This window comes from Rhinolophus hipposideros, assembly GCF_964194185.1.
Source record: "Rhinolophus hipposideros genome assembly, chromosome: 13".
NCBI lineage: Eukaryota > Metazoa > Chordata > Mammalia > Chiroptera > Rhinolophidae > Rhinolophus > Rhinolophus hipposideros.
The window spans coordinates 38,652,381-38,679,530 of record NC_138059.1 but is presented as its reverse complement, the minus strand read 5'-3'; the positions used below and the strand labels follow the sequence as shown (position 1 = coordinate 38,679,530).

At 36.3% G+C, this 27,150-nt stretch overlaps 2 protein-coding genes and 1 pseudogene across 3 annotated transcripts in view; 1 reads left to right on the top strand and 2 right to left on the bottom strand.

The window, feature by feature from the left end:
- RAD54B (RAD54 homolog B) overlaps positions 1–27,150 on the bottom strand; it is a gene marked incomplete at its 5' end in the record, with an annotated part of 127,312 nt that overhangs the window by 79,623 nt on the left and 20,539 nt on the right. The window lies entirely within an intron of this gene.
- FSBP (fibrinogen silencer binding protein) lies at positions 101–8,611 on the bottom strand. The gene is made up of 2 exons (XM_081070752.1): positions 8,162–8,611; positions 101–3,693 (listed from the first exon to the last, which is right to left on the bottom strand). Exons 1-2 carry the CDS (start codon positions 8,533–8,535, stop codon positions 3,168–3,170), a joined length of 900 nt encoding a protein of 299 aa, XP_080926878.1. The 5' UTR covers positions 8,536–8,611; the 3' UTR covers positions 101–3,167.
- On the top strand, positions 23,581–26,977 carry LOC308506871 (mitochondrial glutathione transporter SLC25A39-like; annotated as a pseudogene). The gene is made up of 2 exons: positions 23,581–23,599; positions 26,136–26,977. The product of its transcript is annotated as a mitochondrial glutathione transporter SLC25A39-like (transcript).

Below are 27,150 nucleotides of genomic sequence, written 5' to 3'. Positions count from 1 at the left end.
TAGCACAGATTAAAGATGAAATTGTCAAAAGCATATATCATATTATAGTCAAGGCATTTTTATAAAATATTTAACCCTAATAGCAGAAATAAAATGTCAATGAAATTAAGCAATCAACAAGCTAAAATAGAATACCATGAGAGTCCATTATATTTTTATTATTTCTATGTCTACAGCCATAACCTAAATTTCAAATTGAATTTCTTCTCACTACAATGCCCACCCCTAAAAGCTGCTATTATAACACTAACTTGGAGCTCTAATTTATACCCCCTATTCAAAAGTCTTCAATGTCTTCCATCGCACATTCACGTCTGATTCCTTAAAACAACTTTTGATGTAATCTATAATCGGGTACCAACCAACTTCCAAATTGATATCCCTCAATCTTCACCTTCACCTACTCCTCTTTGTTGTTGTTGTTGTTGTTGTTTTTTAAAATATTTTCTAGAGTGACAGGATGTTTTGTGGTTTTTTTTAAGATTTTATTGGGGAAGGGGAACAGGACTTTTATTGGGGAACAGTGTGTACTTCCAGGACCTTTTTCCAAGTCAAGCTGTCCTTTCAATCTTAGTTGTGGAGGGTGCAGCTCAACTCCAGGTCCAGTTGCCGTTACAAGTTGCAGGGGGCGCAGCCCACCATCCCTTGCGGGAGTCTAACTGGCAACCTTGTGTTTGAGAGGACGCGCTCCAACCAACTGAGCCATTCAGGAGCTCAGCGGCAGCTCAATTCAAGGTGCCGTGTTCAATCTTAGCTGCAGAGGGTGGAGCCCACCAGCCTTGCCAGTGGTTGAGAGCCCAATGGCCCATGTGGGAATCGAATCGGCAGCCTTCGAAGTTAGGAGCATGGAACTCTAACTGCCTGAGCCACCCAGCCGCCCCCCCCCTCCTTTTGAACAAATATTTTCTGAGAATCTAGCATGATTTAGGCACCAATCTAGGTTCCAAATCCTCTATTCCAGTGGTTCTCAAACTTTAGCTTGCATCAGAATCTCTAGAAGGTTCGTTAAAATATATTGCTGGATTCCACCTCCGGAGTTTCTGATTCAAAAAGCATGGATTTACATTTCTTAGAAGTTCTCAAGTGATGCTGACACTGCTGGTTTATACTTGGTGAACCATTGCTCTACTCCAAAGGCCACAGACTGGAAGCCCACTGGTTGAATGAGAATTATTTGCAAACATTTTAAAATTGGAAAATTTCACATAAAATGCAGATTTCTGGCTTAATCCTGCATGTAAAATTTCTGCTGGAACGAAACAGTAGCTACCTCATCAAGGGAGATGTCCTAGTCCAAGTTACCACCGCCCTAATTCACCCTCTACACTCACATAAAATCATCTGGCTTAGCACTGTATTTGTGCTTGTACGCACTGATCCACTTTTCCCCATTCTCTAGGCCTTTTTTTTCATACTGCTCACTGTGACTTAAACATTTTTTCTCCGCTATACCGCTGAAATCCTACCTACCCCATTCTAAAGATTGGCTTAAAAATCCTTCCCAAACAAAGTCCATGCAAAAATAGAAATCCTAAGTAACATACATACTAAAGATTTAACTTAAATTTAATGTGTGCTTTAAGAATTGAGGTTTTATTTATTTCCACAAATACTATATAGCAATATTTACAAAAACCATTATACAGATTATATCACAATAAATGTATTTTTGCTATTTTCAGTCTATGTAAAATTTTAATTTTAATCATTAAAACTTTTACTATGAAAGAAATCTTTTTCAAAATAAGACATTAAACATGAATTAAGACATTAAATCTTATAGCCAAAATATATGTATTTTGCCAGGTATAATGTGCTCCTGTGTATAATGCACACCAACATTTTTGGCCCAAACTTTCAGGGAAAAAAATCTTTTGCTTTTATTTTTTTAATTCAAATTTTTATTTGTTTATATTTATGTACTTTTGTATTATAAAGAAATTTTAGAATTTATTTTTTAACATATTATGGTACAAGAAATTTTATGTAACAAATAATTACAAAACACAAGAACAGATACAAGGTACAAGAAATTTTATGTACTGGTAACAAATTTACCATCTTTACGCATCATAGGCCGAGAACTCTTCCTCGTTGTAAGTTTGTCATAAGTTCAACAAAACCAATTATTATATTCCAGGGTATTATTTTGTATACAGATATTGTTTTTGATTTCTAGCGTTACACTTTTAACTCAGGCATAAATAAAAGAATTGAAAACATTTATATAGATACGGAATTAGTACTACCCATGTATAATGCACATCCTTATTTTTCCCTCACAAATTTGGGCAAAAAAGTGTACATTATACACGGCAAAATACAGTAATAGCTCCAAAAGAGTATCTTATTTTGCTACACAAAAAAAGGGTAGAAGGATGGGGATAACTGATACAATACCTCTGATTTCATAACCTCCCAATCTTTAAAAACAATTTTAATGAAATAAATACTGCCAATTTTTTAATATGGAGGATTGTAGTGGATTTTTTACTTCTACAGAATAGCTGAGGGAAAAATAACAGAAACAAAAACTCAGTGCTGGTCTTTGCTCTGCCATAAATAGCTTTGTTACATCAAGTAAGTCATTGAGTTCTTCCTGGACATCAGGTTCATTGCCTTCTAAATTGAAGAGGTGGGAAAAAATGATTTCCAAATACCTTCTATCTCTAAAACTGTAGGACTTAACTCCTTCAAAATATGAACGCCAAAGAATCAACGTCATATAGATAAGCTTCTGTTATTAGGCTGGTATTCCTCCTAAATTAGACTGACTTAGAAACCTTGAACCACAGTTTTCAAAGCTCTACTTTAAAATGTTGAAGACTTAGAACTTCAACAGAATATGTTGAAGAATATGTATGTTTGTATAGATATTTCTGTGATATATTTTAATAAAAATGAAACATCTTTTGTAAGGCCAAGAATTAAACTTCTTAGAAAAAAATTAAGGGAAGACAAAAAAATATATAACCATGCCAGCCAATCAATAAGTTTTAATGTATCACAAAAGAAAATTTAAAAATTAGAAATTAATGTCAAGAAAGACTATTTTCATAATAGATATTAACATTTTTAAGAATACGTATTCTGCTTTAGGATATTCTCAAATGAAAGTAATCTGGCCAAAATGAAAATGATCAAATTGCAAGATTGAAAAAAAAATCTTAGAGACTATTATATTCAGGCAGATCATGCCGTAAGCGAATTGCTTTCAACTTCTCCACTTCAATTTTTGCTCTTAGCAGCTCTTCTTCTAGCTGCTGCTTTCTTTTCAATCCATCCCTCTTCTCCTGAACATATAATCCAAAATTTTTTTGATTTTCTAAAATTATCTGATGCTCCTCTTTCAACATTTGCAGAATCTGAGGATCATACCCTAATCGTGACCTAAAGTGTCCTTCACTCTCATGATGAAAAAAATCATCTCTCCTTGGAATAGAAGATGGAGACGATGTCATTCTCATATCAACAGAGGAAAGTGATGGCGACACAGATCTTTCCATAACATGTACTAAATCACGTTCTTCTCTTTGCTCTAAAGTATAACTCTGTTGAGAATTTAAAACCAGTGGAGGAGGGGGCTTAACGTCTTCTTCTTGCTTCATCTCTACTGTAATAGCAACTGGATGGTGATCCAACATTACCTGTAGTGAACTGGTACCAGCCTGTGAGTCCTCATCCAAGTTTGCACTACAGCACATAAAAAAGCATTATAAAATATAAATCAAATGATGATAAGCCTATTTTTATACCATAATTTCATGTTTAATATACATTAAATTATGAAGCTATAAAGAAAATTATGAAACAAAAAAATGTTTAATTCTTGGAATACAAAAAGTGCCTTAAGTTTAGAATTATAATAATGTATACACACATAGCTCTCTCCCATCCTTAACTTTAAAATCAGGATCTTAAAAAAACGTGAAATTACAACTACTATACAAGGTCAATGAGGTAAATAAAAAAGAAAAGCCATTTTAAATGCTCTCAAAGAGACACCAATTTTTCCTACAAGCATGACATTCTTTAATGGTATAGAAGGCCATTCAATGCATTCTGGGCCTTGCTATCCCCATATCTTTGCCCTCAATCTATTTCTGCTCTCCTGGACTGATCTACAAATCACCAAGGTCCAAGATTTCTAGGAGCATCGTGGAAGGCCATCTACCGTTTTTCTCTGAAAACAAGACTTAGTCGGACCATCAGCTCTAATGCGTCTTTTGGAGCACAAATTAATATAAGACCCAATATAATGTAATAAATATAATATAATGTAATATAACATAATATGTTATGTTACAAATTAATATAATAAAATATGATAATAATAATAAAATCATATTAACTTTTGCTCCAAAAGACACATTAGAGCTGATGGTCCGGCTAGATCTTATTTTCAGGGAAACATGATATGAGAAGTAATAATTTCCATATTTGTCAAAAAAAAAATCAAGATTTTATAAGGCTTTCAGTATGCCCTTATCCTAACTATCAATTTCAGATGCAATGGTGTTTAGTCTTAACTATCCTAATTCACATGACTCAGTTGCTCTTTCAGTCTCTCAACGATTAGTCAGGTAAAGTTCACAGGCTAAGTGTTTATATCCACTACTGTATCTCCAACACCTAGCATAAGACCATACTTGGAATCTAGTAGGTGTTAATTATATGTTAATTGATTAAATAAATGAAATTTTTTTAATGCAATGTTTTTTAATGGCCTATGTACAATATAGTGAAAGTTTATTAAATTTACATGTAATTTTCATAAAATATACATTTCTATTAGAGGCAACTACAGTTTTAGCATAATTTAAACTTTGACAGTGTTCTTCAACAGCACATATACTAAAACTGGAAGGATACAGAGATTAGCATGGCCCCTCTGCAAGGAAGACATGCAAATTCATGAAATGTTCCATATTTTTAAAACATATTATGCAAAAACTACATGTAACTCTAAGTTTTACTCATAACATAAGTATGTTTGGGGAAGTATTCTATTTTATACTTGCCAATATGAAGAACAAAATAGTTTTCTCAGAATGAAGAAGTATATATATCCATTCTGTACTTTACGTGTAGCAGAATTATCTTCTATAGGGGTTTTCTGTGTATTCACAAGGTGATATTTGTATGGTAAAACAATAATAGTGAAGGAAATACAAAGGCTTTTAAAATTAAAAAAAAATAACTTTGACATAACATTTATTAAGACAAACACAATGTACCTTAAAATTCTACTTTTTAAAAAAATAATTTCATGTATAACATGAAGCCGTGAAGAATATATAATTTTGTTTCTTGTGGCTTTTTAAAAATTTTTACTTAGGCCTAACTTGAAAGTTATAGAGAGGAAAGAAATTATTGGAACATTAATGGGAAAATGCTATACTTAACATTATTTAGAGAACATTTTACAAATGATAAATAACATAGTTAAGAATATATTCTACATGGATGATTAAAATGCTGGAACAAGTTCAAGTAAAACATAAGGGAAAAAATTAAAACTCCCCATATATCACTTACTAATGGTATTAAACTGCCAAAAATATCAGATATTTGTCTAAGGCATACAAATAAAATAGAAACATACAAAGTATGTTATAAAAAATCTATTTGTTGATTACATAAATTCATTCATTTTAATTCTTGTCTTTTTTTGTCATGTTGTGATTTTCAAAAGCAAAGCAAAACAACAGAATATGTAATTCAAGTTAGTAAGTTTGCTTTTATTAACATCTCTATAACCTTGAATGGGAAAGATTAAAACTACAGAGGAAAATTAAGTTTTTAAAAATCTAATTACTATTCCAAATTAGTATGTATAATAGAGTATAATACAATTAGACAAAGACATTATACTCCCACGTAAATTAAAAATATGCCCTATATTTGGAATATTCCATTCCATTTTAGTTGAAACACTAAAAGTTAAGGTCATTATGTAAAAAATGTTTCAGAGAAAGTCACAAAAAATGATAAACGTGACTTCTAAAATTTATAAATATGAATTGTAAGGATCAAATAGGTTACAAAAACAAAATGTAATTTGGTATTAGAGAGAAAATAAAAACATAAATGAGTGTGTTATAGAGATAGCTTTACAATTAGGTATTTATTTTCAAGTGTTAAATAAGTAGTACAATTTTTCTTAATAAGAATGGAGGGTTTAGTGAGATTAACAGGCTCATTTATATAGAAGCATAATTAAGATTATAGATATGAACTTCTGAGATAATTATTAAGACTCAAAACGATGTCAATCAAATAAGTATAACCACATTAAATATATAAATATATTAAATGGAAACGCTAATATATAGAATTGCTGATATATGGAAAAGCTAATATAGAGAATCGCAGTATAGACACTAACGTAAGCATTTAAAGGGTTTATTTCTAATATGCTTCCTTTTAAAATCAGAAAAATTGTTATTGTTTAAACAGTAGGTATAAAAATGTGTAAATCAATTAACTCAGAGAAATGTTGTCCCAAAAGATTGTGTGCATATGGGTGTGTGAAAGATAATTCTGCTACACGTAAAATACAGAATGGATATATACACTTCATTCTTATAAAACTATTTTGTTCTTCACATTAGCAAGTATATGTGACACAGACCCATATATACACACAAAACGGTCAAAATATAAACAGACACTTGTATATTATTTCTTTTCTATACTCACTGTATTTTTAAAATATGCAAGTAACTAAAACTACAGTTTCTATATGTAGTTTTCACATTATAAAAGCCTATACTTAATACCCAAAAGATAGTTTTATATCTGTAATGCAAAAGCCACTTTTCTCTCTGGGTGACATTTTTTTAATAAGTAGCACAGTATAAAACAGTCTTACTGTGGAGTTTTTTGGACATCCAGAATATTAGGAATTAATCATGTCATCACAGTGCATATTTTAAGCAGTGACCCCATGATTTAATACACTGTATATCCATGTCCCAGATTCTCACTGGTTCTATTTTTTTACTATGCTATCAACTAGAAATAAGCAGTATATGGAAAGAAGCTGGGCTCAAAATATTATCCCAGTAAATAATCAAAATAACAAATATGCTTGGCTAAAAAGTTTTATTTCCGTTTCTCCCTAACTTCAAAAAGATTTCACAGGTAATCAATAATTTTGCTTATATAGTGATTTTTCTTCCACCAATAGGACAGCACATTGTAAAGCTTTGTTTGAAATGTCTCTCAATCAACACGAAGTTTACAATTTGTTTAAATTATCCTAAGTGGTTCAAAAGAATATAGCTGCCATTTTTATCTTTTGCCAGGGGTTAAAATTTGAATTAGTTAGATAATAGTTTTGAAAATTCCCAGGCAAGTTGTTACATATAGCATAAATTTAACCAAAAAGACTCCTTCTAACCCTTTCAGAACCCAATTGCTCTTATTAGTATATTAAAATTTATAGTTGATATCCTGCAAAAGGATATGAGAAAGCTTACCCTTTTCTATATGACCCAGGATCAAAGTGAAACTAGACCATTAATAAATAAAAACACAAAAGCTTTGAATTTTATTAAGTAATATAAATCCCTACTAGGCATTAACTCCTTCCCTTATGTCTTTTTTATTTTAAATATGAGAAAAATATTTTAAACTGTCTTAATGTATACAATACCATTAATAAGTTTACTTAATTATTGATTTTAGTTTTTTAGCTCAATTAATATTCAATAAGTATAGACAGACTGACAATTTCATAAAAAAGCAAAGATTCCATTTCTCCTGAAATTCAGTTTATATAAAATTGAAAATTACAATTAAATATAATCTTAAATGAAATAAGAAAAAGGTATCTCTCAGATAATTAATTTTAAAGCTTAACAAGTTTATGAGGTGATCTCACAAATTTCATCCCATTTTTTCCTCCCTAACCTTTACTTTTTAGAAACTACAAAGGGAAGGAAGGGGAGAGGGAAAACAAAAAGTGGCTTAAATGAAATGCAGCAGAAAAATTCCTTATAGCCTCACTTTTCTTTTTTAAGAATGCAAAACAAAGACACTATTCACTGCTCCCATCGTGGAGATGCTTACTATGCATATCTCTATCACAACTAAGCCAGAGCCCAATAGATAGGAGGCGCCATAATTTTCAAAAACAAAATAAAATAAAGCTTACCTTTGTATGTGGTTCCTGTCTCTTACCAGGCAAAAACTGGAAATCTGGGGAATCATCTCCATAACTTTCTTGGTTGGCTCAGAAATATTGCTTTTTAAATCTGACTGGGTCTCTTTTTGCTGCAATAGCTCTTGTTTGGCATATTCTTTGAGCCTTTTGTAAAGGGTGCGCAGGCCCTGCGCTGTTCGAGGAGGGCGGTCTACTCCAATTGCATTATAGTTAACTGCTATGATATCCCAACATCTATTCTTTTCCACTATTACTGAATGTTTATTAGTGTGTTCTTCAAGAATTTTCACATATGGTTTCACAAGCTTTAGCAAATCAAGCTTTTCAGATAAGGTAAAATTGGAAGATCTAGCCTTTCCTACCATTGTTCTTTTGAAATTAAGTAGGCAGTTTCTGAAACCACCAGGCAGCCTTCAGTTCTGCTCAGCTCTTTTCACAAACAGAAAAAGATCAGGCTTAACTAGGCTAGCCTCATTTAGGCCCACGCCTACAGGGGAGGGTTTATTAAAATTCCTCCAGCTTAAACTGACGCAGGTTCAGGAAATCTGCTTAAGCCAAGCCTGACCTACATAAAGCTTCTCTCTGAAGAAGACAGGAAGGCACAAGCAAAACACACTTGTGTATAAAGAGAAAACCTCAAGATACACAAAGGTCTAGACATAAGCATGGAACACAGCTACAAATTAGCTAATGTGGTAAGAATATTAAATTTTCACACAAGTATGCCTAGCTGATAGATTGAAACTGCACTGCAGTATCACTTTAATAAAAACAAAAGAGGAACTGTTTTGGTGCTATTTGTTTACAAATCCTGTAGACAGAAAAATGAAAACTAAAGATATGAGTGCTGACTGTGGTGATTCCAAACTGAGCCCCTAGTCACTATTTCTGAGCTGTTCTCTTACAAAATCTGCATAATGCTGGTCCTGCTGTCAATCAGAAATTGCACATCCTCTAGCTAGTTAGGTTACACCCAGGCTCAGACGCCACAGTCAAGCTAAGCTTCTCCTTCATTTTACAGTCTACAGTAGTAGCTACTGCATATTTTTTTCAGTTACTTAAGAAAAAATTTTTCTCGAACACTGCATCTAAAAAGCAAATAGAAATTATGTTTAACTAGATTGATTATTCTAGCTATAACATATGTAAATATGCTAGGCTGCTTTATCATGTGTAAAAATCACCATTCACAGCTAGAACGGCATAAACATGCCTTAAGACTGCACACAACAAAATCACATTTGCTATTATTACAGAGTGGGATTTTTATTTAGCTATACTCACACAATTTGGATTATGAAAGGAAACAGCTAGTCTAGCCATTTGCAAGGTCACCAGTTTGCATGATTAGAATATATTTTCTAATCCCTGTCTGAAAATATGATAAATAACAATACAAGCAAAATAAGCCTATTTTTTCCTGATATACATGTTTCTCAGATAGGAGAATGAATTAGAACATACTTGAACACAGTTCCATTCAACCAATTACTGAACACCCATTATAAATGCTCCCAAGCACTGTAGAAGGCCCAAGGAAAACAAAGGTCAATCTAGATAACAGCCCCAATCCAGGAAACTAGTTCTGCAGAAATGCCATAAATTTTCAATTACCTTGTTTTTCATTCTTTCGATGGAAGAGAAACAAATTAAACTTACTGAGTTCTCACTATGAGCCAGACAATGTGCTAGAAGCTTTAAATGTGTATCTGTCAGGGAAAAAAGTGAGATTGCTTACTGGGTATTCTGTGGAATGCTAGGTGTTCTCTGGCATAACCTACTGGGTTTTCTGATTATTAGTAGTCCTAACTTTTCATTGTCTTTGGGCGGTTTTATTGCTCAGTAAATTGTAGAAAATAATAATGCAAATAATTCTTACGCATAGAGATGCAAACTGAAAATTGACCAGCCCCAGCAATCTAACCGCGGGTACTCAAAGAGAAACAAGAACACAGGATATATATACTGTCTGCAAGTAATATTTTCTTATTTTTGGAAGAAATACAATTATTGTGTTAAGAAATGAAATAATAAAGATATAAAAAATCATTCTCACTAATTATCATGGAAATGTATATTAAAAATGATTTTCATCTATAAGATTGGTAAAATTCTTGAAGATTGAAAATGTCAAGAGTGAATAAGAGGGCAGAGCAAAGAGCACTCTTCTGTACTATCGAAGGGAGTATAAAATGCTCTTTTGGATGTCGATCTGGGAGCATCCAGTTATATTTTACATGTGTGAAACTTTCTGAAACTGTTAAACTAAAAACAAATAACCAAAGTGAGAGGCAACAAGTGTTCACTTGAGATCCAAAATAACAGCTAGTCAGGAAGCAATGATTCAGACAGAAACCTTCGGATTTGGAGGTGAAGGCAAGGGGTATTTATTAGAAAGGAAAGAGGAATGATTACATGACTAGAAAGAAGACTGTTCATAAGCTAAGGAATTTCTAACGGGGCAGATAAGCTAACATAGTGATTCTAATTCTAAGGAATGTCTTTTTAATTTTCAGTCCAACAGTCATAATAACTGCTTTCTTGTTTTGTTTGCAAACAGTTCTTTGGGACACAATGTTTACATGCAGTCCAAAGGTTATTTTGCCCAGTTTTAACATTCCAAAGGTTTAAGGAATAAGATGTGCAAGGCAGTTCCTCTCGGAAGGCAGCTCTGCCTCCATTTTGAAATGTCTCCTTTATATTACTTTTTACAATACTATAGTCTATACCAGGCAGTATTAAAATGAAAGGGGCAGATTTCTATGTGTTGACATAGAACAAGCTCCAAAACATATGGTAAGTGAAAGAGATAGTTAAATAAAAATATAGTTGACCCTTGAACAACACAGGTTTGAACCTCATGGCTCCATTTACATGCAGATTTTTTCAATACATACATATAGTACTGTAAATGTATTTTCCTTATAATTTCCTTAATAGCATTTTATTTTCTCTGGCTTATTTTACTGTAAGAATATAGTCTATAACATACAAAACGTGTTAATCGACTGTTTATGTTATTGGTAAAGCTTCCAGTTAACAGTAGGCTATTAGTAGTTAAGTTTTGGGAGAATCAAAAGTTATATATGAATTTTCAACTGCACAGGGGGGTCAGCACCACTAACCAGAGTTGTTCAAAGGTCAACTGTACATACAGTATAATACCATAGGTATAGAAGGTCGGTACATACATATGTATGAAAATACACTCCAAAAAGGTTTAGAACTCCACTGTTCAATACAGTAGCCATGAACCACACACAGCTACTGAGCATTTTAAATGTGGTTAATGAAACCGAGGAACTGAATTTTAGATTTTATTGAATTGTTATTAATTTAAACTTAAAATTTTTAATTGAAGCTGCATATTTTCCCATTAAACATAACTTTATTGTTTTGATAGGATTACATTTACTTAACCCTGAAACCCCATATGATACTGTTGCTTCTAATATTACTGACAAGAACTGCCTCCTTAATCAAACTTTAGGTAGGCTCCTCTGAGCCCTCTTCTCAAAAACTAGGCCTTGGCCACCTGCCAGGCCCAGATTTGGCAAGAATTCTACTAAACCAATTTATCATGAATCCTCCCACCCCTGATACATAACCAAGTTCTTCTCGGTAATTTTTCACCCACTGACTCCCCATCCTTCCTATTTGACTATAAATGGGAAATATGTACTGGGAGTTGAGTTCAATCTCTCTCCCCTACTGCAATAATGTTAAGTATTCTTACCTGTTTAAATTGTCCAGTGAAATTTTTCTTTGACATTATACATATCCACATCACCAGTGTAGTTTATCTTAAAAAACTGAATGATTTTTTTCTATGCACTGATGTAACATTTAATGGATTTGTTTGAATATTTTATGTGAATAGCACAAATTACAGAGATACCCTGTGTAAATTTTAATTGATTATAAATCTGAAATACTTATTACTGATTTGTGTTATAATTAAATTCTTTTCTAACTATAAAAACAAAATGGGCAAATTTTTTACTATAAAAAGAAAATATACTGATGCAGAATCAAATGGAGATGCGTATGCTAGTACTCCTATTGGAACAGTAAATTTTAAAAAAAGGCTGAAATAAGGCATATCATAAATTTCACAATGAACACCAAATGCAAATTGCTACAGCAGAACAGGAATAAGCTGTTTATTGTGTAGAAATAATTTTAAGATAAACTAGACAACAGTAAGAGACATTATCAACAAATACATAGTAAATTTGAGAAGTCTCCTCTCAACAAAAAAGAACTGATGAAGTTTAGTCACCTCAAATAAGAACTATCCAGAGATATTTTTAAGTAATATGTAACAAGATCTGAGCTTGTAGCTTTGACTAGCTATAAAACAGTTTGGTTTCTTGCACAAAAAAAGAAAACCATTTTTAGATGAAGAGATACTTTAAAAATATTTCAGTTATGGAAATTTTGTTAGAAAATTATGGGGAAAAGATTTTTTTAAATATATTTTAAAAATAAAATGTCTTCAATTAAGTAACTAACTGCCTATAGAATACAAGACCTAACATATCAAACATCAATTGATTACATACTTTTAAAAATCTCAAGTACTTTTCTTTAGATTTAAATGAGTTGTACAATATAAGAGATACTGCCCTATTACATACTTGTCATATTTTATCTCAAATGATTTCCAAGTTTAAAAAGAAATGTTACCAATTCATAACCAAATATATATATATATATATACATGTATATATATATATATATGTATATATATGAACTCATGGCATAGATATTTTTGAATCTTCTATGTCTGTCAAAGAAGAATTTCAGCTAGACATGGGGAAAGTTCTACCACAATAGATGATGCTCTGTTAGATTAGGTAAAAAAACATCTGGGTTTATTGAAATTCTAAAACAAGAAACTAACCTTTCACTTATTACTTTGTTCCACATACATTATGAAAATATTATGCTCAACTTTCTGAAGCAGCTTATGAAATGTGTCATGAAAATAGTTGTTAAACCATGTGGAATATGTGTGCAAGTGCTATGAATCACTACCAAAAGAACATAATTAATGATATATTTTTTTTTTTGGTCTTTGTCAGTGCTTCTTAGTTAAGTTATGAAAAGTTTTATAAAGAATTATTTTATTCATTTGTGAAAACATGGATAGATCTTGAGACTATAATGTTAAGCAAAATAAATCAGACAGAAAAAGCAGAGAATCCTATGATTTCACTGACATGTGGTATATAAACCAAAAACAACAAAAGAACAAGACAAACAAATGAGAAACAAAAACTCATAGACACAGACAATAGTTTAGTGGTTACCAGAGGGTAAGGGGGTTGGGGGGGAGATGAGGGTAAGGGGGATCAAATATATGGTGATGGAAGGAGAACTGACTCTGGGTGGTGAACACACAATGGGATTTATAGATGATGTCATACACAATTGTACACCTGAAATCTATGTAACTTTATTAACAATTGACACCCCAATAAACTTTAAGTAAAAAAAAAGAATTATTTTATTATTAACTCCAAATCATGATTTTTTTAAACAAAAATAATGCCTGCCAAACAGTAATCAAAGACAAAAAAAATGATAATGCAATCTTGTACAGGTTAAGCAACAGGTCAGCCTCCTGCAGTAGCAGGGCAATCTAGGTAGGAGGCAGATGGTGCCAGAACGAGAATCTGACAAAGCACATAAGATTATGTTCAATACATCACAATGCAACATGTGAGGAAGATGAGACTTAAAAAAACAAAAAGAAAAGAAAAAAGTCTACCCCAGAAAGTAGGGTAAAAACTAGAGTGAATCCAAATCCTAAGAATCACTCAGTTACAGCATTTGTATCTTACGCTTCACCACTATGCTTTGGTAATGATTGTCCATGATGTTAAGCACTCAAGACAACCAAAACCCAGGTATCAGGGATCTTGAAAACTTACAGAACCAAGAGCCTGAGAAAGAAAACCTCAATCCTCTTCCTATGGTTCTCTTTTACTTTAACATTACTACCACACTCACAACACTTCTGACACGAGATGTGTGGGTTTTCCCCATACCAAGCAATTCACTGACACCAGCTGGGTGTCCTACAATTCAACTCAATTTTTACACTATTATCTACCTGGATAGTGTCAGTCCCACAAGATGGTCCCCATTGCACTTCAGGTGCAAATCACAAGTCCAGGTTATCACCTGTTTCTGATCAACGTGGCTATACATGAGACGTTCCCATGACCCCGCCCCCCCGCCTCCTCCATCCTCAGGTTTAATTTGCTAGAGCGGCTCACAGAACTCAGGCAAAAAATGTACTTACTATTTACCAGTTTGTTTTAAAAAGACATAATAAAGGATAAAGATGAACATTCATATGGAGGAGATTTACATGGCAAGGTATGTGGCAAGGGGAAGGGAGCTCCATGCCTTCTCTGGGTCTGCGACTCCAAATACTGTCACATGTTCACCAATCCGGAAGCTCTCCAAACCCATACTTTTGAGATTTTTATGAAGGCTTCACATCACATAGGCATGATTGAACATAAACTCCATTTCCAGTCCCTCTCCCCACTTTACAGAATAAGGATGGGGTTGAAAATTGCAAACTTCTAATTATGGCTTGGTCTTTCTGGTGACGAGTGTCCATCCAGGAACCCACCAAGAGTTACCTCATTAGAACAAAAGACATTCTTATCACCCAGGAAATTCGAAAGGATGCAAGACTCCCAGGCAAGATGGCAGAGTACATAAACACTGTGTTAGCCTATTTCCATGACCACATCAAAATTACAACTAAATTATAAAACCACCAAACTTGAGGACCACCTGAAGATGAGCCAAAGAGAACTATAACTGAGGATATAAAGAAAACACCATGTTGATACGTAGAACAGGCAGAGAAGCAAAATGGGTGCCTCCCATATGCATGTGGCTACTAAGAATCAGGAAGGATATCTTAGGAGGGACCCCTCAGGAGCAAAGGGTACCCGCCCCACACCAGGCTGCTGTAGACCCAGGCATCCTCTTAAAGGGCCAGAGCACAGACTGACTTGCTCACAAACACTCACCCTAAGCTCCATAGAAGGGACAGCACCTCAAAAACCACTAGGGACATACGAGGAGTAACTGAATCTTCTGGCTTCAGGGCAAGGGCTAGAGGCACCACTGTTCTTTTGTTAAGCCCTCCTACCATACATCTGGCAGGTGTAGGCAGTGGCAGGGGAAGGTGGGAGCCTATCTGAGTCTCCATCAACCGGGTAAAACTGCTAGCCCCATCCTGGTGACTCCCTGAGAGCTCACCCCAGCCAACTTGCACACCAGCCGAATCTCTTCCAGTAGCTCCACAAAAGCAGCCCATGAATAAACATTCATAAAATCTCTCAAAGGTCCACAAACACCAAACAAACAGCGTCTGACCTCAGCATGCTCTGCACTTCTTGCTAAGCAGCCCCAAGCCTGGTATTAGTGACAGCTGGCCTCATTCGCAGCATAGCATCTCGCAGGCACCTCCAAGCCCAGCAAAAGCAGCTACTAAACCCAGATCACTCAGTAACTCCCACAGGTGACACTGGACTGGGTACAGGCAGCAGCTGACAATGGCCTACACTGCAATCCCTCCCAAGAGGCCCCAGAAATCAATACACCCAGTGGCCGGCTTCAGACCACACAAGACAAAGCACCTAATTAGTTCCATAAATAAACCCAAAGAGTGGACTCAGGCAAAACAGCCCTGCTAAAGCAAATCCCACCCTGTGGAGTCAGCCCCTGAACAAGAACTCATCCACTGTAGTCACAACCAGTAGTCACAGCCAGTCAGCCTGAGAGTCAGTCCCATCAACTGAATTGCCAACAGCAGTCAAGGCTCAACTACAACAGGCGGGCACACACAACCCACACAAGGGACACCCCTGGAGTACCTGCCTCAGGTGACAAGGGAAACTGTGCCACTGGGCCCCACAGGACACCTACTATATTAGGCCAACCTGCCAAGACTGAGACACATAACAGAGCTATCTAATACATAGAAACAAACAAAAGGAGCCAGCCAAAATGAGGAGACAAAGAAACATGTCCCAAATAAAAGAATGGGACAATCTCCGGAAAAAGAACTAAATGAAATGGAGCCAAGCAATCTACCAAAATAGACTTCAAAACACTGGTTAGTTATAAGGATGTCCAATAAACTTAGAGAAAGAAGAGGTGAACTCAGTGAGAACTTACACAAAGAGATAGAAACCATAAAAAAGAACCAGTCAAAAATGAAGAATACAATAACTGAAATGAAGAATACATTGGATGGAATCAACAGCAGATTAGATGAAGCACAGGATTGAATCAGTGATCTGGAAGACAAGGTGAAAAAAACACTCATTTGGAAGAGCAAAAAAATATATAAGAATCAGAAAACTTGAGGATACCTTAAGGGACCTCTGGGCAACATCAAGTGTACCAACATTTACCTCATAGGGGGACCACAAGGAGAAGAGAGAGAGTGAGGAACTGAAAACCTATTTGAAGAAATAATGATGGAAAACTTCCCTAACCTGACAAAGGAAATACACATCCAAGTTCAGGAAGTGCAGTGATCCCCAAGCAAGATGATCCCAAAGGCCTACACCAAGAAACATCATAATTAAAATGGAAAAGTTTAAAGACAAAGAGAGAATCTTAAAAACAGCAAGGGAGAAGCAGTTAGTTACCTACAAAGGAGTTAGCATAAGACTGTCAGCTGATTTCTCAACAGAAATTCTGCAGGCCAGAAGAGACCAGCACAAAATACTCAACATGATGAAAAGGAACGATCTATAACCAAGGTTACACACTACCCAGCAAGGCTATCATTTAGAATTGAAAAACAGATAAAGAGCTTCCCAGACAAAAAAAAACACTAAAGGAGTTCATCACCACCAAACTGGTATTACAAGAAATGTTAACGGGACTTCCTTAAGAATTAAAAAAATATATAAAAATATGGATAACAAAATGGCAACAACTATGTACCTATCAATAATTACTTTAAATGTAAATGGACTAAACGCTCCAATAAAAAGACATAGGTTGGCTGAATTGGTACAAAATTAAGATCCATACATATATGCTGCCTCCAAGAGACTAATTTCGGATTGAAAGACACACACAGACTGAAAGTAAAGGGATAGAAAAAAATATTTCATGTAAATGGAAATGAAAAAAAAAAAAGCTAACCCACATAAAACAAAACCTACAAGAGACAAAAAGGAATATTACATAATGCAATCCAACAAGAGGATATAACTCTACTAAACATTTACACACCCAATGGAGAATCACCTAAATATATAAAGCAAATAGTGATGAACATAAAAGGAGAGATCCACAGTAATATACAAATAGTAGAGGGCTTTAATACCCCACTGACATCAATAGTCATTCAGACAGAAAATCAACAAGAAACAAGTGGCTTTAAATCACATATTAGAACAGATGAATTTGGTATTTTTAGAACATTATACCCCAAAGCAGCAGAATATATATTCTTTTCGAGCACACATAGAACATTTTCCAGGATAGACCACGTTTGGCCACAAAGCAAGTCTCACTAAATTAAAGAAGACTGAAATCATATCAAGCATCTTCTCCAATCACAATGGTATGAAATTGGAAATCAATCAGAAGAAGAAAACTGAAAAACACACAAGCACATGGAAGCTAAATAAGATGTTACTAAACAATGAATGGGTTAACAATGAGATCAAGGAAGAAATCCAAAGATAACTTAGATAAATAAAAATGAAAACAAAAGGACTCAAAAAAAAAAAAAAATCTATGGGATACAGCCAAAGCAGTTCTAAGAGGGAAATTCATAGCAATGCGGGTGTCCTTCAAAAAAAAAACAAGAAAAATCTGAAATAAACAATCTCACCCTACCCCTAAAGGAATACAAGAAATGAGAACAAACAAGGCACAAAGTGAGCAGAATGAAGGAAATAATCAAGATCAGAACAGAAATAAACAAAATAGAGTCTAAAAAAATACATAAATCAATGAAACTAAGAGCTGGTTCTTTGAAAAGGTGAAAAAAAAACAAACAAACAAACAGATAAACCTTTAACCAGATTCAGAAAGAACAAAAGAGAACCCAAATAAATAAAATCAGAAATTAATGCACAATGACAACTGACACCACAGAAATACAAATAATTATAAGAAACTACTACAAATAAGTATACGCTGACATATTGAACTACCTGGAAGAAATGGATAAATTCTTAGAAAAATACAACCTTCCAAGATTGAATCAAGAAGAAACAGAAAGTGACCAGCCCAGTTGCTCAGGTGGTTGGAGCTCCATGCTCCTAATGCCAAAGGCTGCCAGTTCAATTCCCACATGGGCCAGTTGGCTCTCAGCCACAAGGTTGCCAGTTCGACTCCTCGACTCCCGCATGGAGGGCTTCGCCCCATGCAATTAAGATTGAGCACAGCACCTTAAGCTGAGCTGCTGCTGAGCTCCCGCATGGCTCAGTTGGTTGGAGAGTTTCCTCCCAACCACAAGGTTGCCGGTTTGACTCCCGCAAGGGATGGTGGGCTGCGCCCCGTGACTAGCAACGGCAGCTGGACCTGGAACTGAGCTGAGCCCTCCACGGCTATGATTGAAAGGACAACAACTTGACTTGGAAAAAATCCTGGAGGTATATACTGTTCCCCAGTGAAGTCCTGTTCCCCTTCCCCAATAAAATATTTTTTAAAAAAAAATTTGAAACAGAAAATATAAACAGAACAATAACTACTAACAAAATCAAACTACTAACAAAATCAAACCAGTAATCAAAAACCTCCCAATAAACAAAAGTCCTGAACCAGATGGCTTTACAGGTGAATTTTAGCAAACATTCAAAGAATTAACACCTATCCTTCCCAAACCATTCCACAAAATTGAAGATGAGGGAGGACTCACAAGCTCATTTTCTGAGGTAAGCATTACCCTGATTCCAAAACCATAGAACAACATTACAAAAAAAGAAAATGATAGGCCAATATCCTTGATAACATAGACGCAATAATCCTCAACAAAATATTAGCAAGCCAAATTCAGCAATCCCCTGAAAAGATTATACACCATGATCAAGTGGCAGATGCAAGGTTGGTTCAATATCTGGAAGTCAGTTAATGTGATACAACACATAAACAAAATGATGGATAAAAATCATATCATCATATCAATAGATAGAAAAAGCATTTTCCAAAGTTAGCATTCATTTATGATAAAAGCTCTCAGCAAAGTGGGAACAGAGAGAACATACCTCAACATATTAAGGCCATATATGACAAAACCACAGCTAACATCATATTGAACGGTGAAAAGCTATTATAAAAGTGTTTTCCTTAAGATCAGTACAAGACAAGGATGTCCACTTTCACCACTTTTATTCAACATTGTATTAGAAGTCCTAGCTACAGCAATCAGAAAAGAAAAAGAAATAAAAGGTATTCAAATTGGAAAGGAAGTAGTAAAACTGTCATTATTGGCAGATCACATAATAGAGAACCCTAAAGATTCCACCAAAAACTATTAGAACTGATAAACAAATTCAGTAAAGCAGCAGGACACAAAACTAATAAAAGTTTTGCAAAGCAAAGGAAACCATCAACAAAATGAAAAGACAACCTACTCAATGGAAGAAGATATTTGCCAACAATACAACCAGGAAGGAGTGAATATCCAAAATATATAAAGACTCATACAATTTAACACCAAAAGAACAAATAATCCAACTTTAAAAAGGACAGAGGACCTGAATAGACACTTCTCCAAAGAGGACATACAGATGGCCAAAGACGTAAAAAAATATTCAGCAACATTAATCATCAGAAAAATGCAAATTAAACCACCATGAGATATCACCTCACACCTGTCAGAATGTTTATCATCAATAAATCAACACATGACGACAGGATGTGGAGAAAACAGAACCCTTGTGCACTTTGGTGGGATTACAAATTGGTGTGGTCATTATGGAAAACAGTATGAAGGTTCCTCAAAAAATTAAAAACAGAATTAGCATATCACCCAGCAATCCCTAGATTTATCTGAAGAAATTCAAAACACTAATCTGAAAAGACATGCATCCCTATGTTCATTGCAGGATTATTTACTATAGCCAAGATATGGAAGCAACCTAAGTGTCCATCAATAGATGACTGTACAAAGAAGATGTACATATATACAATGGAATATTAGTCAACCATAAAAGAATGAAATCATACCATTTGCAACAACATGGGTGGACCTAGAGGGTATTATGCTAAGTGAAATAAGTCAGACACAGAAAGACAAATACCGTATGATTTCACTTATATGGGGAATATAAAAAACAAAATAAACAATAAATAACAAAACAAAATCATCGACATAGAGAACAAACCGATGGTTGCCAGATGGCAGGGGGGTTGTATAGCTGAGTGAAAAAGGTGAAGGGAGGGAGACTGGGATGGCTCACTTGGTTAGAGCGTGAGTTCTGACCAACAGGGTTTCCGGCTCAATTCCCACATGGGCCAGTGAGTTGCACCCTCCACAACTAGATTGAAAACAATGAGCTGCTGCTGAGCTTCCAGAGGGGGCTGAGCTTCCAGAGGGGTGGCCGGATGGCTCAGTTTAGAGCACCAGCTCTCAACAACAAGGTTGCTGCTTCAATTCCCACATGGGATTATGGGCTGCGCCCCCTGCAACTAAAGATTGAAACGGCAACTGGACTTGGAGCTGAGCTGCACCCTCCACAACTAGATTGAAGGACAACTTGGAGCTGACGAGCCCTGGAGAAACACACTGTTCCCCAGTATTTCCCAATGAAATTTAAAAAAAAAAAGGTGAAGGGATTTAGAAATAAAAATTGACAGTTACAAAATAGTCACAGGGATGTAATATATAGCATAAGAAATATACAGTAGTACCTCAGTTTTCGAATGTCTCCGATGATGAACATTTCGGTTTATGAACACCGTAAACCCAGAAGTAAATGCTTCGGTTTTTTAACACACCTCGGAAGTCGAACGTCATGAGGCTTCCACTGAGTGCAAGATCCTTGAGGCCTAGCTGTCGGCTGTTGAGTCCTGAGCACCCGCACAACACAGAGATGATATTTGGGCTTATTTGGTGACTGTGTGCAATCAATCTGTGCTCATCTCATCTCAGGAGCACTCTTGAAACCAATTTGTTTTTGTGACTGTGTGGAACCCAGTGCATAAATCTGTTCAGCTACTGTGTTTCCCCGAAAATAAGACCTAACCGGACAATCAGTTCTAATGAATCTTTTGGAGCAAAAGTTAATATAAGACCCGGTCTTATATATTGTTATATTATTATATTATTATATTATATTATATAAGACCGGGTCTGATGTTATAGTAAAATAAGACCAGGTCTTACATTAATTTTTGCTCCAAAAGATGCATTACAGCTGATATTCTGACTAGGTCTTATTTTCAGGGAAACACAGTAATCTCAGGAGCTCTCTTGCAACCAATTTGTTTTTGTGACTGTGTGCAATCAATCTGTGTTCATGTCATCTCAGGAGCACTCTGCCAATCACCCTTGCTGTGAGAAATGGATAAAAGCTGCAAAGCCAGGAGAATCATTAACAACAATAGAGTGAAGAAGGAAATTATCTCCAAACATGAAAGTGTTGTCCTTGTATGTGATCTGGCAACGCAGTTTGGTATTGCCAAATCTAGAATTTGCACCATCTTAAAAAATAATGAAGCCATTAAAGGAGCCAATGTTGCAAGAGGTGTTAAAACATTCTTGAACACAAACAATTGAAGAAGTGGGAAAATTACTTTTCATATGGATAAATGAAAAACAGTTGGCTGCTGACAGCATTTCTGAGAGCACAATTTGTGAAAAAGCCTTACATTGGAATGCTGAGCTCATCAAAAACACCCCTGGATCAAGTGCGGACAGTGATGTTTTCAAGGCAAGTAGAGAGTGGTTTGAAAAGTTTAAAAGGAAAAGTGGCATACACAATGTGGTGAGACATAGTGAAGCTGCCAGTGCCAACAAAGAAGACGCTGATCAACTTGTTTTGGAATTTAAAGATTATGTAGAGGCAGAGGGTTTCCTTCCCCACCAACTTTTCAACTGTGATGAGACAGGCCTCTTTTGGAAGAAAATGCCAAAGAGGACTTACATAACAATGGAGGAAAAATCATTGCCAGGACACATGCCCATGAAAGACAGGCTAACCCTTTTGTTTTGTGGGAATGCAAGTGGGGATTTTAAGTTGAAGTCTTTGATAGTCTACCATTTTGAGAACCCCTAGGTATTTAAGAAAAACAATGTCATAAAAAGCAAATTGCATGTGATGTGGAGGGCAAACAGCAAAGCTTGGGTAACCAGGCAATTTTTTATTGAGTGGGTTCATGAAGTGTTTGGGCCAAGTGTAAAAAAATACCTCCAAGACAAAAATCTTCCAATGAAGTGCCTGCTTGTTATGGATAATGCTCTAGTTCACCCCCCAGGCTTTTGTGGACGAGTTGATGGAAGAGTTCAGTTTTATCAATGTAAAGTCTTTGGCCCCCAACACGACTCTTCGCATCCAGCCCCTGGACCTGCAGGTCATATCTAATTTTAAGAAGCTTTACACCAAAGTACTGTTCTAAAAGTGCTTTGACATGACCTCGGACAGAGCTAACCCTTAGAGTTCTGGAAGAATCATTTCAATATCCTACATTGCTTACATCTCATAGACAAAGCATGGAGGGATGTGTCTCACAGAACGATGAAATCAGCATGAAAGAAATTGTGGCCAGACACTGTCCCTGAACGTGTATTTAAGGATGTTGAAGAGGATGCTCCTATTGTTGAGGATATTGTGTCTCTGGGAAAGTCCATGTGCTTGGAAGTGAGCAGTGATGATGTGGAGGAGTTAGTGGAGCACCACAAGACTGAACTCACCACTGAAGAACTTCAGAACATTCTGATGGAGCAGCAACAGGCGGCAATTGAGGAATTATCTTCGGAGGAGGAGGGAAGAGAAAGTGTTTCTACTGCACTGATCAAAGAAATGTGTGCAAAATGGGTTGAAGTGCAAATTTTTGTTGAAAAATATCACCCTGATAAAGCTGCTGTAAGTCATGCCACTAACACTTTTCAATGATAATGCTATGTCTCACTTTAGACACATTTTAAAACATCGGAGAAAGCAAATATCAATTGAAAAATTTTTAGTGAGGAAAAGATCCAGTGACTCTAAACCAGGTGTCAGTGGTGCAAAAAAATCAAGGGAAGGAATGGCAGGAGAGGAGTCACCTACAGTGATTATGGAAGAGGGCTACAGAACACCTAAACAAGAGTTACCTATTGTGATTCTGGAAAAGGACCACAGAACACCTGAAGAACAGTCACCTATTGTGATTACTGAAGGGGACCCCCCATTCAAACCATGACTATCACCATTGCAGGTAAGAAAAAAATTAGTTTCATTTTTATCATCTATAGTACTGTTTTTACATTGTGTTTATTTATTATTGCTTTTACAGTATAGTATATTGTGTTTATTGCTTTCATTGTGTATCATTTTATGGATGTATGGTATCATTAGATAGTAAAATTCATGCTAAATTGCTGTTTTAGGGGTTGATTTTAAAGGTCTGGAACGGATTAATCCATTTTTGCATTACTTTCTATTGGAAACCGTGCCTCGGTTTTCGAATGTTTCGGAACTCGAATGGTCTTCCGAAACAGATTAAGTTCGAAAACCAAGGTACCACTGTAGTCAGTAATGTTAAAATAACTATGTATGGTGCCACGTGGGTACTAGACTTATCAGGGGATAACTCCATTATATAAATCTGTTATGCTGTATACATGAAACTAATATAATATTGAATGTCAACTGTAATTGAAAAAAAAATTTAATTTGTTTAAAAGACAAAAGATGCTCCTAGTGCTCTTATCATTCAGGAAATTGCAAGGGTTTTAGGAGCTCTGTGCCAGGAACTGCAGGGAGAGACCAATATATTCATAGTTATTTTCTATTATCTCAAATTATAAAATTTACTCTAGCCATGCTACATGAATCACAGATTTACTCTATACAATCTAAACTGACATACATCTTCATAGAATTTCTCCCAGTCATCTGTCAAGAAATTCCATTTGGCCAAGTCTTGTCCTTGAGGTACAAATATTTTGAGCAAAAGAAGTCTCTGCCCCAGAAGCTGGTTGGCAGGAACCTAGCCTTCAGTTGAATTTTGTATACTGAAAATGTGGCTAAGCTACTCATACTTATTTTAGCCATTTTTTCACTGTATCATTTTTTAGTATAGTTAATATTATGAATGTTGAGGGTGTCTCACCCACATCCATTTCACCCCTTCTTCTTCAGTGGTACTCCTAGGTCTAACATGGAATCTTATTTAACGATTATGAGTAGGAACCATCTATATGTCATTAAACAGATGAGAAAAAGGAAGTATATGGCCCCAACAGTTGCTGGGATCTATCATTTAACATAGGGGAACCAGTCAGTCTAAGAATAAAGCCAATTCTGTAAATGACAGATGGGAATAAAATGGAAAGAATATGAGCTGATGTTGACATCCTTTCAACTGCTAGGCTAGTCAGTCCTAAAGCCTGAAATTTCCGGTACACATACCATTAAAATTCAATTATATAAGCCAGTATTTTTATCACTACTTAAACCAAAAAGCATAGTATCTGATGTAAGAAAAATCTGTTGTGTTGTTTTTCATTCCACTGTGCTTATCATGCGTGACTATTTTATCTTGCTTAAATCACTACATCCCACATTTTGTTTTTAAATGAGAATTCAAATAAGAAGCATGCTATGAACACAGTTCATTCCCCAAAAAACAGAGGCTGAAAGCCATTATTATTTCAATTAGTCTACACTGGCCCTCCCAAAAGCATAAAGCAGACTCCCAGAGTAAAGCTCTGTTCAAATAGGAATATTCCCATTTGCACCCACAGCAGGTAACTGAGGAAGTCTTAGACCAAATTACTTGCTAGAGATGAAGATACTTTCCAAAAGACAGCTTAGGGAATACACCTCACACAAAGTTTATATAGCCGTAGTTTTTTTTCAACCTTGGGGGAGGGATGTCAAGAATTGCATGCCATTTTGAGAAATTCAGTAAAGCTTCTTAGAAAAATGCAGGAATTGCCTCCTATTCATCTAGCTGTGAGAAAAGGATTACTGCTCTGGGGTTATGGGGTTGGCCAAACATACATCTGACACTACACAGATGAGATCAACAGCAGTCACATATACTCTCAGCCTGGGGGAAAAGGACACCACACATGCAGGGCTGCACGGGGACTGCCCTTTGGAACAGAGTGAACCATTAGGGGGCTGTGGGAGGCAGGCTTTATAATAGCAAGAAGATGGAGTGTGCCTGGCTCCTGTGGGGGGATGTTATTGGCTTGCTTGAAAAATTCTGTAGCTGGCAGGGAACTGAAAACTGTTACTTAGGGACCTGGTTTATTTAATAAGGAGGGTTGTTTAGATAGAGGATCTTATCCTCAGGAGCAGAGTGGGGAGGGCAACTTGCAGTTAGGCCATTCAAGGTCCTCCTGATTTTACCAGATGTCAGGGCAGCACATAACATTGAGCCTTAATCAACACTACAAGCTCCCCTATAGAGACACACACACACTACCCTCTAGAATTCATGCTAATTAAGAACCACAACTAGACAACAGAATGGTGGTTACCAGAGGGGAAGGGGGAAGACAAAGAGGGTAAAGGGGACCCAAAACATGGTGATGGTAGGAGACTAGACTTTGCGGGGTGAGCACACAACAAAGTATACAGATGTTGTATTATATAGTTATACACTTGAAATTTATGTTATTAACCAATGTTACCTAAATAAATTTAATTTTATAAAAGTGGGGGTAGGGTTCTGGGCAAGATGGTGGAGTAACTAAACACTGCTTACCACCTCCCACGACCACATTAAAATTACAACTAAGTTGGGCACCAGCCCAGCTGGTGCCCAAATGGTGCCTGCTGTGCTACCTGGTTTCAAGACACCACATGCTTTACTGGCATCATGGATGCCTTTATGAAGACTGAGACATGAGGGCACCAGGACCCTGTGGAGTGGCCGCCCAGGCACCCTGATGATCACTATGCCAGCCACCACAATCTACTTCACTGCCAATCTACTTCACAACTAACTCAACTAACTTCCATAGTTGTCGAGCCCTAAGCTCTGACCTCTACGCACCTATGGTGGCTGGCACACTGGCCCGCTTAGGCACCATGACTGCTGTGACCAGCCCCCTAGAGCTGGTAGACAAAACTGCAGGCTCGGCACGTGTCATACGGGGAACTAGATGATTGTGCCTGTGCTGCTCAGGATGGCTGGCACTCACTGTGGCTGGGATGGGGCACCACTGTCCTTTGGGATGTGCTTTTTTCAGCCCTGTACTGGTTCAACTATGAGCTGGTGAAGAGCTGGCTGAGTGGGCTCAGGCAAAAAGACCGGACTTTGATGGGCTTCAGCTTTGTGACTGGCAGCATCTCAGGGAGAGTGGCGGCCATCCTGATTCTACCCTTCGACGTGCTCAAGATTCAACGCCAGGTTGGCTGGGAGCAGTGGAAGCTAAGAGAGTGTCACCCCTGCATGCTACCAAAAACATCTGCCTGTTGCTGAGGAGGATCCGGACTGAGTCAGGCACCAGGCGATTCTTCGCAGGCTTCCTCCTAAGAATCATCAAGGCTGTCACCTTCTGTGCCATCATGATCAGCACATGAGTTTGGCAAAAGTTTCTTCCAGAGGCTCAACTGGGAACAGCCTCTGGACCCGTGAAAAGATCGAGTGGATTTGGGCCCAATTTCTTGCATGGATGGGGTAGGGCAGAAGGAGACAACTAAGTGCCTTGTGTCCAGGGGAGGGGAGTCATTTTTCTTCCCTCAACTGTGAGCCCCAAGGGTTGGGTGCCACCCCTCTGGTCCCACCCAAACCCCCGTTAGACAGCTTTC

Coding starts and splice junctions, on each gene's coding strand:
- FSBP (XM_081070752.1), bottom strand. CDS start 8,535: ATGGTAGGAAAGGCTAGATCTTCCAATTTTACCTTATCTGAAAAGCTT. Junction 3,694..8,161: donor GACAGGAACCACATACAAAG/GTAAGCTTTATT, acceptor TATGTGCTGTAG/TGCAAACTTGGATGAGGACT.